The sequence below is a fragment of the Rhinopithecus bieti genome, unplaced genomic scaffold, assembly GCF_001698545.2.
Source record: "Rhinopithecus bieti isolate Rb0 unplaced genomic scaffold, ASM169854v2 scaffold_20362, whole genome shotgun sequence".
NCBI classification, from domain to species: domain Eukaryota; kingdom Metazoa; phylum Chordata; class Mammalia; order Primates; family Cercopithecidae; genus Rhinopithecus; species Rhinopithecus bieti.
The window spans coordinates 384,337-402,983 of NW_016810160.1; the positions used below are offsets into that span (position 1 = coordinate 384,337).

At 41.5% G+C, this 18,647-nt stretch overlaps 1 protein-coding gene and 1 pseudogene across 11 annotated transcripts in view; one reads left to right on the forward strand and one right to left on the reverse strand.

The window, feature by feature from the left end:
• Positions 1–4,310: 4,310 nt before the first annotated feature.
• IL36G (interleukin 36 gamma) overlaps positions 4,311–18,647 on the reverse strand; it is a 48,087-nt gene continuing 33,750 nt past the window's right edge. For 3 of the 11 annotated variants that reach the window (XM_017891507.1, XM_017891510.1, XM_017891513.1), the window contains 7 exons: positions 18,000–18,107; positions 11,945–12,137; positions 11,504–11,637; positions 11,327–11,400; positions 10,697–10,801; positions 9,871–10,010; positions 4,311–5,126 (listed from right to left, as the gene is read on the reverse strand). In XM_017891507.1, the coding sequence (XP_017746996.1) occupies positions 4,917–5,126; positions 9,871–10,010; positions 10,697–10,801; positions 11,327–11,381 (510 nt within the window). In that variant the 5' untranslated portion in view covers positions 11,382–11,400; positions 11,504–11,637; positions 11,945–12,137; positions 18,000–18,107 and the 3' untranslated portion in view covers positions 4,311–4,916. Of the gene's footprint in view, positions 5,127–9,870; positions 10,011–10,696; positions 10,802–11,326; positions 11,401–11,503; positions 11,638–11,944; positions 12,138–12,533; positions 13,701–16,107; positions 16,294–17,403; positions 17,538–17,999; positions 18,266–18,647 lie in introns of those variants that run through there. The other 8 variants (XM_017891514.1, XM_017891511.1, XM_017891512.1 and 5 more) reach the window with 8 other exon arrangements.
• Positions 8,595–9,259, forward strand: LOC108541797 (non-histone chromosomal protein HMG-17 pseudogene; annotated as a pseudogene).

Sequence of the window (18,647 nt, forward strand, 5' to 3'; positions counted from 1 at the left end):
CTCCAGCCTGGGGGACAGAGAGAGACTCTGCCTCAAAAAAAAAAAAAAAAGTAAAATAAAATAAAATAAAATAAAAAGGTTATTCACAATAGCCAATCATCCCAGGTATGCAAGGATGGTTCAATACACACAAATCAATAAATCTAATATACCATGTTAACAAAATGAATGAAAAACATACAATCATTTCAAAAGATGCAGAAAAAAACATTTGACAAAATTGAACATCTCTTCATGATAAAAACTCTCAATGGATTAGGTATAGAAGGAATGTATCTGAACATAATAAAGGCCATATACATACACATATACATATACAACAAACCCACAGCTAACATCATACTGAATGGGGAAAAGTTTGAAGCTTTTATTCTAAGATTTGGAAGAAAAAAAGAATGCCCACTTTCACCACTTCTATTCAACATAGTACTGGAAGTCCTAGCCAGAGCAAGTCAGGCAAAAGAAAGAAATAAAGGGTATCCAAATTGGAAAGGAGAAAGTTAAATTGCCCATGTTTGCTTTTGACACGCTCTCATACATTAAAAATCTTAAACATGAACGAAAAGCTGTTAGATCTAATAAACTAATTCAGTAAAGTTAAAGGTTACAAAATGAACATTCAAAAAACAGTAGCATTTTTTTTTCAACTTTAAGTTCTGGGATACACGTGCAGAACGTGCAAGTTTGTTACACACATGTGCCATGGTGGTTTGCCACACCTATCAACCCATCATCTAGTTTTAAGCCCCGCATTAAGTATTTGTCCTAGTGCTCTCCCTCCCTTTACCCTCCATCCCCTGACAGGCCCCAGTGTGTGATATTCCCCTCCCCATTTTCATGTGTTCTCATTGTTCAACTCCCACTTATGAGTGAGAACATGTGGTGTTTGCTTCTCTGTTCCTGTGTTAGTTTGTGAGAATGATGGTTTCCAGCTTCAACCATGTCCCTGCAAAGGACATGAACTCATTCTTTTTATGGCTGCATAGTATTCCATGGTGTATATGTGCCACGTTTTCTTTATCCAGTCTGTCATTATGGGCATTTGGGTTGGTCCCAAGTCTTTGCTCAAAAAGCAATAGCATTTTTATACACTAATAGCAAACACTACTCTAAGCAAATTATTAAGCAAATGACACTTTTTAAAGCAAGTGATCAGGTAATTCTACAACATGAGATTTAATGGTGAAGACCTACTGCCAAGACACTGGGGACACTGATGAATTAGTCATGGCTCCCACCATTGTGAACATGATATTAACAACAAGCTTTGTGTTAAATAAATATATGCCTCTATTATATATTTGTTATATTTTAACCATAAGTCTTAATGGTTTGATGAAATGACATTGAGAAAAAATGAAATATGAAAAACTTTAGCATCATCATAACTAATGCTGCTACACAGAGTTAATAAAGGTGTGGGCATTATTACATACTTAATTAAAGAAAGGATCTCTAAACATAGTGGGCAAGATTATGATATATGCTATAATATAACATCAAAGTCTGAGGAAGATTTACCTAATCAAAGTAGATATTGTTTTGTCCCCAAAAAAGAAGGGAAACATGATTTAAAACAAATAAAGTTTTTTGTAAGTCTCTTTTAATTTTTAATTCATGAAATAGAAAATTAATTTGCTCTGTGACAATTTTAAATGATTTTTGTCAAGACTATAATAATTGCTTTACACTAAAAAATACTGCATCTTCTATGGGGTTAGAGTGCCTTTGTGACAATTTGTAAAATATTAAGACACACACACACACACACACGCACCTTAGAGTATTAAAAGTCATTATAGTATATGCTATAATTGTCATTATTATTATCAAAAAATAATAAATAAATGATGTTGAAAAAACTGGATATCCACATGCAGAAGAATGAAATTAGACTCATCTCTTGCCAAATACAAAAATTAACTTAAAATGGATTAAATACTTAAACATAAGACTTGAAACTATGAAACTACTAGAAGAAAACATAGAAGAAACATTGTCTGGGCAAGGATTTTTTGGATAAGACCTCAAAATCACAGGCAAAAAACAAAATCAGAAATAAACAAACGTGATTATATAAAACAAGAGAGCTTCTGTGCAGAAAAGGAAACAATCAACAGAGTGAAGAGATAACTTACAGAATGGGAGAAAATATTTGCAAACTATACATCTGGCATGGGGTAAATATCAAAAATACATAGTGAACTTAAACAACTCAGTTGTAATAATAATAATAAATAAATAACCTGTTTGAAAAATAGTCAAAATACCTGAATAGACATTTCACAGAAAAGACACACAAATGACCAATATGTACATGAAAAATGCTCAATATTCCTAATCAAAGAAATGCAAATCAAAATCTCAGTGGCATATCACTTCCCCCTAGTTAGAATGGCCATTATCACAAAGACTAAAGATAAGTGCTGTCAAGGATGTGGAGAAAAGGGAGCTCTTATATATCCTTGGGGAGCATTTTAAATTAGTGCAGCCACTCTGAAACACATTATAGAAGCTCAGAAAATTAAAAATAGAACCACCATATGATCCAGCAATCACACTATGAAAGGAATTCAAATCCTTGTATCAAAGAGATATCTGCACTCCCATGTTTTTTGTAGGACCATTCACAATAGCCAAGATATTGAGTCAACCTAAGTGTCCATCAACAGATGAGTAGATAAAAGATAAAGAAAATGTGGTATGTACACATAATGGAATACTATTTAGCCATAAAAAGTGATTGAAATCCCACCATTTGTGATGACATGGATGAACCTAGAGAACATTATGCTAAATGAAACAAGCCAGGCACGGAAAGACAAATACCACATGATCTCACTCATATGTGAAATAAAAAAAAAAAAGTTGATCTCATAGAGGTAGAGAGTAGGATGGTAGTTACCAGAGACTGGTGTAGTTAGGCAGGAGGAGGGACGGGGGGATGTTAGCCAAGGGCTACATAATTACAGTTATGTAGGAGAAATACATTTCAAGAGACCTATTGTACAGCAAGGAGACTATAGTAAATGATGATATAGTCTCTCAAAAAATGTAGAGAGTGGATGTTATGTACTCTCACCACAAAAAATGATAACCATGTGAGGTAATACATTTGTTAATTAGCTAGATTTAACCATTCCACAAATGTATATGTACTTCAAAACATCATGTGGTACCCAATAAAAACATACACTGTTATCCGTGTATGTTTAAAATTTACATTTAAAAGATATATAAAATTGAGCTTTAAAATTATTTTAAATTTTAATTAAAATAATCAACCCCCCCAAAAGAAAAGTTAAAGAATAAAAGATATCACATTAAATCCATGCTTGCCGATTGCTTACTGTAATTATTAGTAGTGGATGCAGTCTGACTATCCAAAAGTAGAAAAAAAAATAAGTTGCTACGCGATTTTGAAGAATATACTCAAGCAAACAGAATGTTCTGCATTTTCAGTGTTAGAGTAAAAACAAAGAAATCTATTATATACAGAATCAGATCTGAGGTATATATTTCTACAAGTATACCCACAGTCAGTGTGTTAGGTTGTTCTGATATTGCTATAAAGAAATACCCAAGACTGGGTAATTTATTAAGAAAAGAGTTTTAATTAGCTCGCAGTTCTGTTCCACGGGCTTTACATGAAGCTTGGAATTGGTATCTGCTTGGCTTCTAGCGAGGTCTCAGGAAGCTTCCAATCATTGCTGAGGGTGAAGGGGGAGCAGGTACGTCACATGGCAAAAGCGGGAGCAACACAGAGAGTGAGGGTGGAGGTGCCACACACTTTTAAACAACCAGATCTTGTGAGAACCCACTAACTATGGTGAGGAAAGCATCAAGCCACAAGTGATCCACCCCCGTGACCCAAACACCTCCCACCAGGCTCCACCTCCAACACTGGGGATTACATTTCAACATGAGATTTGGACGAGGACAAACATACAAACTATATCAGTCAGTTATTTAATTTTGTCAGAATATATCTTCTAAAGGTGGCTATTGGGAAAGCAAGGCTTTCTCTTCCAAGAAGAAAAAAAACGACACTTTTACTGAAGTTTTTGAAAAGGGTATGTGAATGGTGAGGTGCTCTAAAAGGAAAAGACTAGAGGAAGCAGGGAAAACCAAGGATATTCGACCATAAAGAAAGGAGCCAAACAGCGGAGCCCTGTTATATACTGAATTTCTCACCCCCACCCCATCACTATCCAGCAACAAAGGCCCTTTTGTCCCCAGCTAAGCCCCAGTCCCAGGCTTACCCACTGCGATGGCTTTATCCAACTACTCTTGCTAATTTCAGTTTACTCTTTATTTTATATCAGTTTTAGCTTTATTATTATATAAATATACAAAATTTATTTAACTTTGAGATCACACATTACAATTAGGACAAAAATGATTTAACACCAGAATTATTTTTGTTTACAAGGTCTTAATGCTAAGAAAGTTCTATTACACACAATGAGGTATACTGGCAACATATAAAGATTATGGATGATATCATCCCAAAAGGAAATAAAGCAAAACAGAAACAGAGATCAGCTCCATGCTAGTCATGCCATCGTGGGTAAGACACAGGAGTTCTGAAGCATCTTCCTACCCACCCCTAGGAGAAAGCTCAGTGTTTGGTCTTTGAGTCTTAAAGTAACTCATGCAGTTGTCTTGTGGCCTACACAGCATCAGCTTGAGAGGAGAGACTTATACTACCCAGCTCTCCTGCTTCTGAGCCCACATCCTGTTCTTCAGTTGCTATGAAGTAACTGCTTCTTCTTCATTATAAAATGAGATGATAACAGCAGCCTTGCTCCCATCTCAGCACCAGTGTGAAAATGACACTAAGAAAATGTAGACGAAAACACACTGGGAACCAGAAACTTTAAGACAAAGACGAGCCTGCCACCTCTAGGCTGAGTTCAGTTATTTATATTTAATTCAAAGGCAGTGTTGTATGACTTCCCAAGTTCTGAAGTCAGGATGATGGGCTGGTCTCTCGTGGAAGAGGCAATGAACCAGTTTGGGAAGGCCACAGACTCAAGGGTGGAGGTCCTACCAGTCTTGACACGGTAGAAAAGGAAGGGTTTCACAGGCTCAGGTTGGCCATACAAATCCATGATCTTCTGCTCCTGAAATGTGAGAACAAGTACCCATGAGGAGAAACAAAAGCTGTTTGAGATATTCAAGGTTATTCATAATAATTCAATAAATGTTCCAATGTTCCAGAAAACCTTATCTATCTATTAGAGCAGGCCTAGAGAAACACACATTTTGAAGGGGCAGCAGAGTAAACATACATGAAATTTTACCTTCCAGGCCCCCACCCTCAAATCTAGAGATGGTATAGGAAGTTTACAAGTGAGAGTTTAATGAACAAGCAGCCACACTTGAACAGCAAGTTAGAACTCTTCTCGCACAAGAGGCTGAGGGGACCCTTAGGAAAAGGAAGAAACTGGAAATTACCTCCCTTACCAATACCACAACAGTGAGAGCCACTACCCTGCAAGAACCACTGGTATGACAAAGGACAGCCAGGTTAGGGTATGAATTTCTGACTAATTGCCAAATACATGAGAAAGATAAATATCAATGATAAAGACACAAGAGGGTCTAACAAATCAAAGGATTTGTATCAAACGAAGAAAATAAATAGAGCAATCAGAAAATGCCTTCTATATTGTATATGGAACTATATTCTATATGTCTGTATATTTGTATGTACATGCATTGTATATTTAGGCAAAATAAGTATTTCTAAGTAAATTACATGTGTTCAAGATCTCAAGAAAGACACAGAAATGATCTGTAATTCAGCTACATTTCACTCTGAGTGGGAAGTTCTTCTCCCATAGGGAGAATAGTAACTCTCCCAATTAATGGCTCATAAATTGAGCCATTAATTTACTCAATTAATGGCTTCCAGTTAATCTGATTCTTTGAGTGACCAGAAACCTAGGAGTCATTCCTGACATTTCTTTCCCCCCACCCCGCCCCCCGCCCCTAACATCTAACCCAGGAGCAAGGCCTGTGGACTCTATTTCCAAAATACCAAAATATTTCCTGAATCGAGTCACTTCTTGCACTCCACATACAACGTCAACCTCAGTCCCGGCCATCATTCTCTCACCTGGACAATTAGGGTGACCTTTTAAATGTTCTCCTTGAACCTACTCTGTTCTCTAATAATCATTCTCTACAAGGCAGGTAAGCGAACTTTAAACTGAAGTAAATAAATAAGGTTATGATACCCTTTTGCATGATTTTCTATTGCTATTGCAGTGAAACTCCTCAGCAAAGCCCACAGGGTCTACGCCACCCAGCTCCTGCCTACCTGCTGCCCTGCCCTCTTACCACTCTCCTGCATGCTCATTCTGCCCCCACAACACTGGTCTTCTTCTTTGCCTTCCAAGACACCATGCTGTTCCCAGCCAGGGTCCTGGCACTTACTCTCCCTGCACCTCACACCAGCCCCTCATCTTCCCATGGCCAGCTTCTCCCCAACACCTGGGTCTCCTCCTTGGGGAGAGCTTCACTGGACATTCCATCCTAGCCAAAATCGGTTTGGAATCGCCCACTCCCACTCATTGCGATCACATTCCTGCATTATTTTCTTCACTAGCACCAACTGCTATCTAAACTTAGCATACTTATTTATCAATCCCAGAATGATTGTTAGACTTGTTCATCACTGTATTCCTCAACACAGAGAAAGCCCCCAGCATTCTACTCAACAGAGATTTGCTGTTTAATAAATGGAAGAATGCTTTCTCCTTTGAAATTTCCATACCTCCTCCATCATCACCTTCAACTTCCTACCCACTGAGAAAACTGAAGTAATTAGAAGAAGACTTGTACAAACCACCCCATAACATGGGCTCCCGGCACATGGCACCCACATCTGCACCTCCCCGCTTTAGGAGTACTGGGTGAAAGGTCCCATCTGCACTTGCAACTTGAGGACATCGCTCTAGCCGTTCTCCCTGCTCTCTTGTGCTCCATTAATTTTGCTTGCTCTTCTTAGTCATTTCCATCAGCATATAATGCTGTCATTTCTACCATCTTAAACAAAATAACTACTTTGCTTACCCACCACCACCGCCAGTTCCCCTTTGCAGAAAGCTTCTTGCAATTGCTGTCTATATCTGCTGTCTCTGATTTCTTTCTTGCAATTTCTCTCTTTAAACTTACTCCATCCAGGCTTTTGCCCCCACTACAGCACCAACACTGCTCCTGCCAAGGTTCCCAAAGACCTACACATTGCCAAACGCAATGGTCAATTCTTAGTCCCTATCTGAGAACAAAGGCACAACATTAGGGTGACTTCGCTGATAGGACAAAGTAGAAAATGTCCTTCTCAGTCCTGACCTTATTGATCACACTCACAGTCCTGTTTCCTCCACTTAAAATACTACCAGAATCTGGATCACTTCTCCCTACCTCTGCTGCTATGTCCTGGCCCATCAAATCATACCTAGATCACCTCATAGTCTCTTGAAGGACTTTCACCTTTTCCCGCCACAGTCTAAGATCAACAAGCATCCAAAGAGATCCTTTTTAGACCTAAGCCCCTTCACACCATTCCTCTGTTCAAAACATTCTGGTATTTCCCATTTCACTCAGACTGCAAGGCTGAGTCCTTGAAAAGGACAAGCCTTTCATGTCTGCCTTTGTCTCTCTGGACTCATTCCTCGGTTCACGCCTGCACACCTGTCCTCACTGGTCCTGGGACATGCCCTTACTAGACAGCTGCTGACTAACTTCTCTAGCTCTTTCTACTCCCTGCTAACATCTCACCTAGGCAATGATGCCTATTGCACTATTCACCACTGCATCCTGACCCTTCCTGTGTTCCTGGTTCTGCTGGTCTATCTATCCTGCTTGAACCATTTTTATTTTTCTAGGAGAGGTAAAGACCTCTAACATAGCACAAATTTAGCTACTATTACATTTATTGTTTGCCATTTCTCTCCTTTCACTAGAATCCAAGCCCCATGTGGTCAGGGTTCTTTGCATTCTGTGCACAGCTGTATCTCAAGCATCTATGCAGTGCTGGAGGCCAGGAAGTGCCCGTTCATGTGCTTAATTGAATTGGCTTGAGTTGAATCAAATTGAATTAAACTGAAGTTTGTAGAACAAGGACAAACAGTCATTAAAAAAATAAAAGAAGAACAAACCAGAGAGCTTGGGAGTTAAACAGTAAAGATTGAAATTTCAGGAAATGCTATAAAAGGATGATTTCCAGAAGGGACAACACTGAAAATGTAACCATGAGCTGGCAGAGCAAAGCAAGAAATTCTTCCAGATGCAACGCCAAAATTTTAAAAAGCAATGAAGGGATAGAAAGTATAAAAAATTAGATGAGATATCGTGAGATATTGAAGTGAGATCCATAACTTTCAATGATGGATGAATAGGAATTCCAAAAGGAAAATAAGGGTGAGAATACACTCGAAGAAATGATGGCCAAGAATATATCAAAGGTTGAGAAAGACGGAGCAGTGTGAAGAAAAGGCGAGAACGGCCCCCAGACTGACCAAAACCCGCACGCTGCTGCATCCCTCACCCAGTGCCTACATCCCCTCAGGGTCGCCGCCACCATGCCCAAGAGAAAGGCTGAAGGGGATGCTAAAGGAGGTAAGCCAAGGTGAAGGAAGAACCACAGAGAGGATCCGCAAAGTTGTCTGCTAAACCTGCTCCTCCAAATCCAGAGCCCAAGCCTAAAAATGCCCCTGCAAAGAAGGGAGAGAAGGTACCCAAAGGGAAAAAGGGAAAAGCTGATGCTGGCAAGGAGGGGAATAACCCTGCAGAAAATGGAGACGCCAAAACAGGGCAGGCACAGAAAGCTGAAGCTGCTGCAGATGCCAAGTGTAGTGTGTGCATTTTTGATAACTGTGTACTTCTGGTGACTGTACAGTTTGAAATACTATTTTTTATCAAGTTTTATAGAAATGCAGCTTTTGTTTTACTTTTTTTTAAGCTATGTTGTCAGCACACAGAACACTTCATTGTTGTTTTGGGGGGAAGGGGCATATGTCACTAATAGAATGTCTCCAAAGCTGGATCGATGTGGGGAAGACGCCTTTCCCTTCTAGTTTTGAGAGTTCCTCTTGGCTCCCAGGAGGAGGGATTCTCTGACTTTGACACACGTGGCCACCTTGGCACAAAAGCCTTGTGGTATAGAAAACAAATTCTTTTTATGTCCTCTTCTCCCTTTCCATATTTCAGCATAGATTTAACTCCCTTAAGCCCCGACATCTGTTAGGACCTGACCCTCAATCCAGTGTGTCAGGCACTCTGGACTTTCCAGTGATGCCACTGAGATGGCACCTGTCAAAAGAGCAGTGGTTCTGTTTCTAGATTGTGGATCTTCAGATAAAGGCAACCATTTTCATTTCACTTCCTGAAAGTCAGGGTTGGCTTGTGAAAAGTTGTTAAACAACATGCTAAATGTGAAATGTCAACCCTCACTCTAAACGTTCCCTGTTCAGAGCATCAGATGAAGACTTCTTTGAGTTTTATAGTGGCTTTCTGATTTTTGGTAGTCCATTAAAGAAGGGAGTTTGAAGGTTGCTGTATACTGTTAATGACTCTCTGCCCATATCCTGCCTGAAATACTATGATTGTTTATGGAAAGTATATTTAATAAAGCTAGATACAGTTTGGCTTGAAAAAAAAAAAAAAGGCAAGACAAGGACCTCAACTACTGACAGCCAGGATATAAAGAAAAGTGTATTGCATGCACATAACTTAAAAGAGGCTGGGAATAAATACGCTTAGGAAAATGAGACTATTTCTTTTTTAATACTAAAATTAGGTATTCAACCAAACACTTCTAAAAGAAAAGGCTTTTAAAATATTTTCTTAGTTACTCACTTTTAGCTGCAACGTGGGCTGTCCTCCAACCTTCTCACAATACAAACACATTTCTGGATTCTGGATTCCCAAATAAATGGGATCCCCTCTGCTTTGGTCAAGAGCCTCTGGATACTTGCATGTGATAACAGCGACAGTGACTGTAAAGATAGGAGGAGAGATGGTATCAGTTTCCTTTTGAAGTCGGAAAAGATTATTTGATTTAGCAAGGTAGTATCCTCAAGTGGATCTGGAAGAGAGCTGAAGAGTGTAATCCCAACTAGACCCACCAAATGGCCAACCTCCATATTCATTCTTCTTTCATTCATTCATTCATACCATGTGCCAATCAGTGCCCTAGTAAATGAGCAAACACAGAGAGCTAAGCAGACAGCAGAGTATGCTCTTGAGATTCTCACACCTCTGCTTGAGCACATGGAGATGGGGAGCTCCTACACCAAGTAGCCCCTCTGATTCTTGGAGAGCTCGGTCCTTTTTGCAAGTTTTTCCCAATGTGATGCTGAAACCTGCCTTTCTGTGGTATTCACCCATTTAGTCGTTTTAGGACACCTTGAAGTCATGAGAACAAGCTACTCCTCTTCCATAAGACAGGGCTTCAGATGACTGAAAGCAGCTTTCCTATTCCCTAAGAGGCTCCTCCACCATCTCTGGCTTCTTCATCTTAGTGGAACACAAAGTTCTCCCTGACTTCTCTTCCCTATTAGGTGTGAAATTCTCCCCACTCTAGGTAGGCCCCATTGTAAAGTCACACTTTTACAAAAGGCTGGTGCCAGCTTCCCAGTCACAGCAGTGCAGACAGTGGGGCAGACACAGGGTGACCACTCACCTGGAGTCACACTGTCACTTCGTGGAACTGCCACAAGGATCTGACCCCGAAGGGTCCACACTTGCTGATTCAAATCATTAACAGTCCCAGTAATAGGTGTACGCACTGATTTTGGGATAGAGAAAAAAATGAAGAAATATTATAATCAAGGCTGCTTTACTAGACCCAGGAGAAAAGTATCTAACCCAGGCCATTATGTAAGGAAGGTGTGGGGTTTTCATCCCCAAGCTGGCAACACTCACATCACCCACCAGCCCAGCCTTTCTTTCTAGTGAAGTTGTGAGCTCTGGTGAGGAAGGCAAGGGGTACCAAGGGAAGTCACTGGGTTAAGAGGGCAAACTATCAAGACAGAGGGCAATGGGCAGTCTCACAGAACCTGTGTGCCAAGGCCCAGCTACCCTCTTTTGTGCCTATTCTGTGCTTGGCCCAATGCTGGGGACTGGAGCTGGAGCAGTGACTAAGCAATAGCTCCCACCCTCCAGAAGCCCAGGGTCCAGTGGTAGGTGAGCAGCACCAGGTGGGAAGGGCAGTGCACAGAGAGGAGAGAGAAGGCTGGGGCTTCCATAGGAGATAGCGTGAGTGCAGAGGGTCTAAGCCTCCAGAGCCCCATCCCAACAGCACATGATTCACTTGACTGAGAGACGACCCTTCCTCCACCAGCAGGGTTTCCTGGAGTGCCTCTCATAGTGTGGTTGTCTCAGCACCTGTGAAGGCAAACATAGGAGAGATGAACCACAGGAGATGTTTCCAAGACCTTCCAGGACACTAGTTCCTCAGGCCCTCATTCTAGACAGGGAGCTGGGATACCTAGCCTGACATGAAGCTCTGGTCAAGAAGTTCTGAGCCACATCTGGGACAAAACTTGAAGGAAGCATCAGCAAAGGCAGAGCAGGTACAATTTTCCTCCACCTGAAGATCCAGATAGGATGACAGTGTCTCCCCTAGGAGTATGAAGGTCAGGCATAAAATTTGACTTTGAATAACCCACAGACACCTGATGCCCATGCTTCCTCTTCTCTGAAGCCTCCACCCCTTCTTGGGCATTGTTTTTGCCTAGGAGCAGAGGAGGGTCCCATGCCAGGGCCAATCTGCCAGGATGCCAGCAACTCCCCAGTGAGAAGCAGCCCCACACGGGACAAGGCACAGAGCCAGCCTGATGTGGCCCTTCCCTTCGTTAAGCCCCAAAGCACAGGTGAGAGGAAAGACTCCAGAGGGCCGGAGAAGAGGCTTTCCAGCTATTGACTATACCTGGCAAGAAAGGGCCTTTATCTACAGTCCAGGGGACCGAAACGTGGCTCCAGCAGCTTCCAAGGGCAGTGATGGGCTCTAACGGAGCCTGGATCATTTATCTGGATGAGCAGAGAGGGAGGCCCCAGCTTCCTGGGTGGGGCATGAGAAACGTATGACGTGAAAGAAAACCAGCTCCTCCTACCAGAAGATCCTGTGAGGCTCGGAGGAAAATCACAGAATTAGCACAAGTATGACCCATCCGGGTTCCCTGAGAAATAAGTGTTGAGCCAACCCACACAAAATCAACCACAACGAAATGAGGTTGATGACAGATCCTAGGTTTCTCATAAAGAGGAAACTAAGGGACTTCCCTGGAGTTCAGCTCTCCTTTCATGTCATTCTGGAGCTAGAACTGGAAATGCCAGGCACTCTTATGTCAGGGATTCCACCTCCTGGGACTGGGAGCCTTTCCCTCTGCAGTCAGGCTAAAGGCATCCTGTAAGAGCCAAATTAGCCACACGTCTCAGGCAAGGTCCCTATGGCATTTCTCAACTACCCCACCTAAGGCCACACCTGAATGGAGAGCCAGGCAGTAGAGCTCCCCTACCTAACACTCTTTCAGCTCCATCCACATGGGGAGCCACAGGGACTATGTAGACTGGTCTTTTAACTGAGGCAATCCTGGTCTCAGGCACCCTCAAAATGCAGTGGATTCCAGAACTGCCTAAGGAAGTAAAGAGGTGGGCAGTGATTTCTCCCAAATCTGAGCCTCAGATGCCAACTTGTCACCCACCTTCTGCCCTATTAATGCAGGACATTTCTAGGTTCCTGATCAGTGGTAATTGTTATTTTTGTATCTTGTTTATATACCCCATCCTATTTTCTGTAGCCAAACCTAAAAATTTACTGAGGTACAAGTTAACTACTAGAGTGAAGTGAGTTTTAGGAGACAGACCTGAAGCACTAACAGCTTCAGGTTTACCCATCTGTAAGGAAGAAAAGCACAAAGAATGAGACAGAACCTTCCAGATAAGCTCATCCATGAGCCCCTCTTCCCAGCCCTGCAAAGAGTCTCCTGACTCAATATCTCTTACTTTTCACCCTTATCTCCTTTTTGGCCTTGGAAGAACACGATCCTTTCCTGCCATAGTCTCAATTCTATCACTTATGGCTTCCAGTGTTTCTGTGACCCCAGGAGAGAGTGTGGTAATGTCAGGTGCACTTATGTTCGAAGTCAACCTGAGCCAATGCCACCTCACTTGAGTCTCCTCTGCCCTGTTAAAGATCCCCTCCATTACACATCAGTCAACATATTTCCTTTCTTGGGATGTTCATCACAAAACAGCATCCAAAATCCCCATCATTTGACACCCCAAATCCCTTAAGCCTGAGTTTCCAATTGGGATCCCTCTGAAAGCAGAATCCATGCTAGGAATTGCAAACAAAGGGAATTGAATAAAAGGAACTAGATACACATGTGTTGGAAGGCCAAAGAAGATTAAGGGATTGATGTGGTATCCCGGATAGTAACAACTATAGGAAGGAAACAAAAGGGAACAAAAGAACCTAGGGTCTCAAACGAGAGCTTTCACGGGACTTATCTCCAGATATGAGTCGTGGGTGAGGGGTTCTCTGCCTAACTGATGCTCAGACCTGAGGAAAGGGTCTAGGTTAAATGCCTAGAGTTTAAAATTCCTAGACAAAGAACCAAATGACAGAGAACCCTTAGCCTTCTTTGCCCCAAATCACACAAAGTGCAAAATCCATGAAAAAAAAAAAAAAAGATGATAAATTGAATGTCACCCAAATTTTAGAAATTTGGACAAAACACATCATGAAATGAATTTAAAAAGACAGACTACCCAAGATAAGATATCTGCAACACATCTAACAAATAATTAATATCCACAGTTTATAAATAATTCTTACTAAGCAGCAGGAAAAGTGCAAATAATTCCATAGGAAAATGAGCAATTGACGTAAAAAGTATTTCACTGAGTAGAAAATATAAATGTCCAATAAATATAAGTAATTATAGTAAACCACACTGGTAATTAGCAAGATGCAAATCCAAGTAATACTGAGATTCAGTTTCCACCCATCAGTAAGGCACAAATTAAAAAGATGGTAGGCCATAGTGTGAGAAAATATTCACTCACCACATGATTGTCTGTGTGAATCATTGCAGACTTTTTGGAAAGCAATTTTGTATGGGCTATTAAAAATGTTAATGTGTTTACCCTTGACCTCGTATGTATACTTATAAGAGTCTATTAATTCAAGTTATTTTCAGCTTCAAAACTTGAAAAATCCTATTCAAAGTGGCTAAAACAATAAAAATATTTACTAGGTTACATAATTGGAAGTCCAAAATTATTAATTATCAGAGTTGCTGACCTGATAATTCTATGAGGTGAGCAAGGACCAGCATTTTTAAAAATTCTCTCTGGCCTTAAGCTTAATTCATAACTTAAGGCCAGGTTTCTCCAAGGTCATACGAGGGCTGCCCGTGTCAGACAGAACTGTGTGCTCAGTCATTCACATCTTGTAGAAAAAGGAATGGCTCCCTGACAACTATCAAAGTCTTTCTAGTCTGTTTGGACCAACTTGGGAGCCATGCTGTGTCAATCGGGGTCCTAACAAAAAACAGATGACATGTTCAAATGTGGCAAATGGAGGTAAATGTAATGAAGGAGTTATTTATAAAGATATGGGTAGAGTACAGGGAAATCCCAAGGCATAGCACAGAACCTCAGGCTACTAAAAGTGGGGTATAACTCTGGCCATCCCTAGACCTGAAAGGACAAGAGGAGGTTATTAGAACCCAGAGAGAGAGAATTTTGTGAACGAGGCTACCTAACAGCAGTTGTGAACTTCATCAAGAAAAACAGCCTGCAGTGACCCCATGGGAAAGGAGCCAGGGAATACAGTCATGCATGGCTTAATGACGTCTCACAGTGCAAACATCATAGAGTGAATTTACACAAATCTAGGTGGCACAGCCTACTACACACCTAGGCTATATTGTACAGTCTATTGCTCCTGTACAAACCTGTGCAGCATGATACTATACTGAATACTTCAAGCAAATGTAACAGGATAGTAATGATTTGTGTATTTAAACATATCTAAACATAGAAAGAATATAGTAAAAATATGGCGTTACAATCTTATGGAGCCACCATCACCTGTGCAGACTGAAATGTCATTACGTAGCACCTAACTGTAAATACTCTGACCTCATTTTCTTCTTAATATATAAATAATGTATAATGTTTTGTGATCCTAGATGTTTTAAAATGGAGTCACCTGTGACAAGTGACTCAGCCTGCAGTGAAATTGCTGACCCCTCAAAGTGATACACATATGCATCTGAGGGGATAACGTTATATATACGTGCTGTGGTCAAGAAAGCAAAGCCAAAAGCTGCTGAGATCATGACTATGGACACTCCTGCACAGGGCCATGAAAACCACAAAGAAACTGACCATGGCGAGATGCCTGTAGAAGCTCTGCTCATGAGAACTCAGTCCTCTTTTCTATCTGGCATCGCCACCAGGAGCCCTACGGGGAAAAGAGCAACGACAACCACCTCTCTCTAACACCCTGCAAAATATATTTGCATGATTGCTAGTGTATGAAAGCCTTGCAATAAGCCATGAATTTGTAAGCTTCTAATTGGCCACTGAGTCACTGTGAAACCTCTTTCCCTCACCCCCACTCCCATTCAAGTTAGCACAAGTACGCTGATTTGAACCTGACATGACACTTCCCATTCTCCAAGTTCCTTTCACTACTCCCCCTCGGCCAAACTCAGAAGCCAAGGGCAACCAGAAGCCAGAAGGCAAGGAAGCCCACAGATGCAGGTCAGCTTCCTGGGCAGACAGCCAGGAGAGAAGCATGGAGAATGGATTTGGAAAGGTAACTGGAAATTATCCAGCATAGTCCATGCCTCTTGCCCCTGAGGTCCATATTCTTCTTTCTGGGGTAAGACATTTGTGTTCTCTCTCACAGGTGAAATTCTGAATCATCACATTAGGTCAATGTAATCATACTCCTATCTGAAACTTTTAAAAGTCACTCCCAGTGTTACTCATGTAAGATGGTTAGAGAAAAAGGCAGGGATAGGGAGGAAACAGTTAAATAGAACATCGAGACTCCTTGATTCTATAGTTACTCACCAAAGCCAAGTTTGGTAATCACAGCTGCCTTCTTCTACCACCCATCCCATGTTCCCCTCACCCTCTGCCAGCACCTCTGCTGGATGCTGTTCTTCACTTTACAGTTGAATCAAGCCTCCATTTCTGCACAATCCAGGTCCTCAGTGCTCTTCTTTATTGGGTGCTTCAATTATCCATTGACTGAAACTACCAGACATAAAAGAAGCAAGAGATTCCCTGGAGTAACAAGACATGCTCCGGGGGAGCTCCTGGGCTCCAGACATCGTCCTATTTACCTCTGTTGAGTAGCAGTGATCCAGTTTTCCCCTGAGCAATTAGGATCAATCAGCCCAGCCAGTAAGGTGATCCCTTTCTGCTCTTCTACATAAAATTAAACACTGCATGCTCTCATTTATAAATGGGAGCTAAACAATGGGTACATTATGGACATAAAGATGAAAATAACAGATAATTCCACAGTGCAGTGGGGTGGGAGAAGGGCAAAAGCTGAAAAATCAACAACTGGGTACGATGTTCACTGTGTGGGTGATGGATATCCAGAAGCCATACCTCACCATTATGCAATATGCCCAGGTAACAAACCTGCACGTGTGCTCCTTGAATCTAAAATAAAATAACCAAAAAAAAAAAAAAAAAAAAAAAGGAAAAAATTTTAATGATTTACTGGCATTCTCCACAACCTATGTTATGTAGTATCTGTACCAGCAAAAAGGCAAATTAAGTGGAGATATGAAATTAATGCCCTAATATCTTTCAAGTCTGTGATGGTGACCCTAACTCTAGTCACTCCCCCAGGGATGGAGTTTTACTTTGGGTTTCTGGTTTATCATCTCAGCAGAGGGTCAGGAGAAATTCTAGGGGCTTCCCCTTTACCCTCTCTCCATAACAACTTTTACTTTATAAGAAGGAACCCAGTGTGGACATGCTGCCAGTCACTAAATTTATCTTGTTGCACTGTACATTTTGCGCCCAAAGAAATAATCTCAGGCTGCCTCTTCAGGCAAAATTAGACCCAGAGTCCATCTGTCTCCTCTGCTTTATAATCCTTTGCTGTGATTGATGGACCATTGTGGCATTTTTTTGCCCCTGGAGATTTCCATCAATACAGAAGCAGTATCTGAAACCCTCAGATACTATTTTGCTCTCTCAGTGCACAGCCCTGATAAATGGTATGTCTGGGGAAGGCTTGGGGAAAGATTCTTACTATATTCCAGTCACCATGTATTAGTCTGCTCAGGCTGCCATAACAAAATGTCACCGACTGGGTGGCTTAAAGAACAGAACTTCATTTCTCACTGTTCTGGAGGCTGGAAGTCCAAGATCAAGGTGTCGACAGGTTTGGTATCTCCTAAGGGCTCTCTCCTTGGCTCGCAGGTGGCCACCTTCTCTCTGTTCTCACGTGGTCCTGTGTGCATCCCTGGTGTCTCTTCCTTGCATTATGAAGTCATATTGGATTAGGGATCTACTCTTATAACCTCATTTTACCTTAATTACCCCTTGAAAGGCCCTATTTCCAAGTAGTCACCTTGGGGGTTAGGGCATCAACGTATGAATTAAGAGGGGGACACGATTCAGACCATAACATGCCACTATGCAAAGCTCCCCCTCAAACGGACCTGAACTTCATCTTAGGAATCCAGGGCTTCGATCTTCCTTAGACCTGGAAATTGGGTTAAAAGCCATACATTTCCACTACAGCAATGTGAGTTCTTTTCTGTACACCAGACCTAAAAACCTTCCTCCCATATGTGTTAAGTAGCACCTTAGAAGCTTTTCCATGTATTTCATTTCTACAGACCCTAAGATGAATTTGTCATTGCCACAGGATCCTGAAGTTCAAATACTCTAGTTATTATCCTGCCCCTGTGGTTAACTGTGATCATTTCACTCACCTTGCTTTTGATGAGAGGTGCCACCATCTGGCCTCTTCCACTCTGCAATCCTGTTCATTCCCATCAGAGCTGAAAACCTGCTGCAACACCCACACCATCACCTCCAGCCTAGAGAGGGAAGCCCAGTGAGCTCTCCTGGATGCCAGTGTGCCCCTCGCCAATACATTTCTTCTTCATCCCTTGGTCATCCTGAGATGTGTGATTAATGGACAGCTGTGTGGATTGTACATAATAGATGTACTCCAGCATTCTCATCCCTGAGTTTCCTGTATAGAAATCACTCAACCTTAGCAACATGTGAAAATCACCTGAGGATTCTTTAAATCCCTCTGCCCACATGTCAACACAAACCACTTAAATAAGAATCTCCAGGGAGTCACTCAAGCATCAGTGTTTTTTAAAGCTCCAACTTTAAGGATCATTACATTATGTCAAAGAAATGATAGTATTTCAGCCTTACTTATTGTAAACCACCACCATATCTAAGCTTCCATTAGTCAACCTAGCAGACAATAAACTAACATCACCTCCAGGTACTCAAATCAGTTCATTGCATCCCAAATCCTTGATGGGCCCACCCTTATTGACAAATTCAGTCCAATCTTGATTGAACACATTTACAATATATTTCCGTGAACAACACCCAGT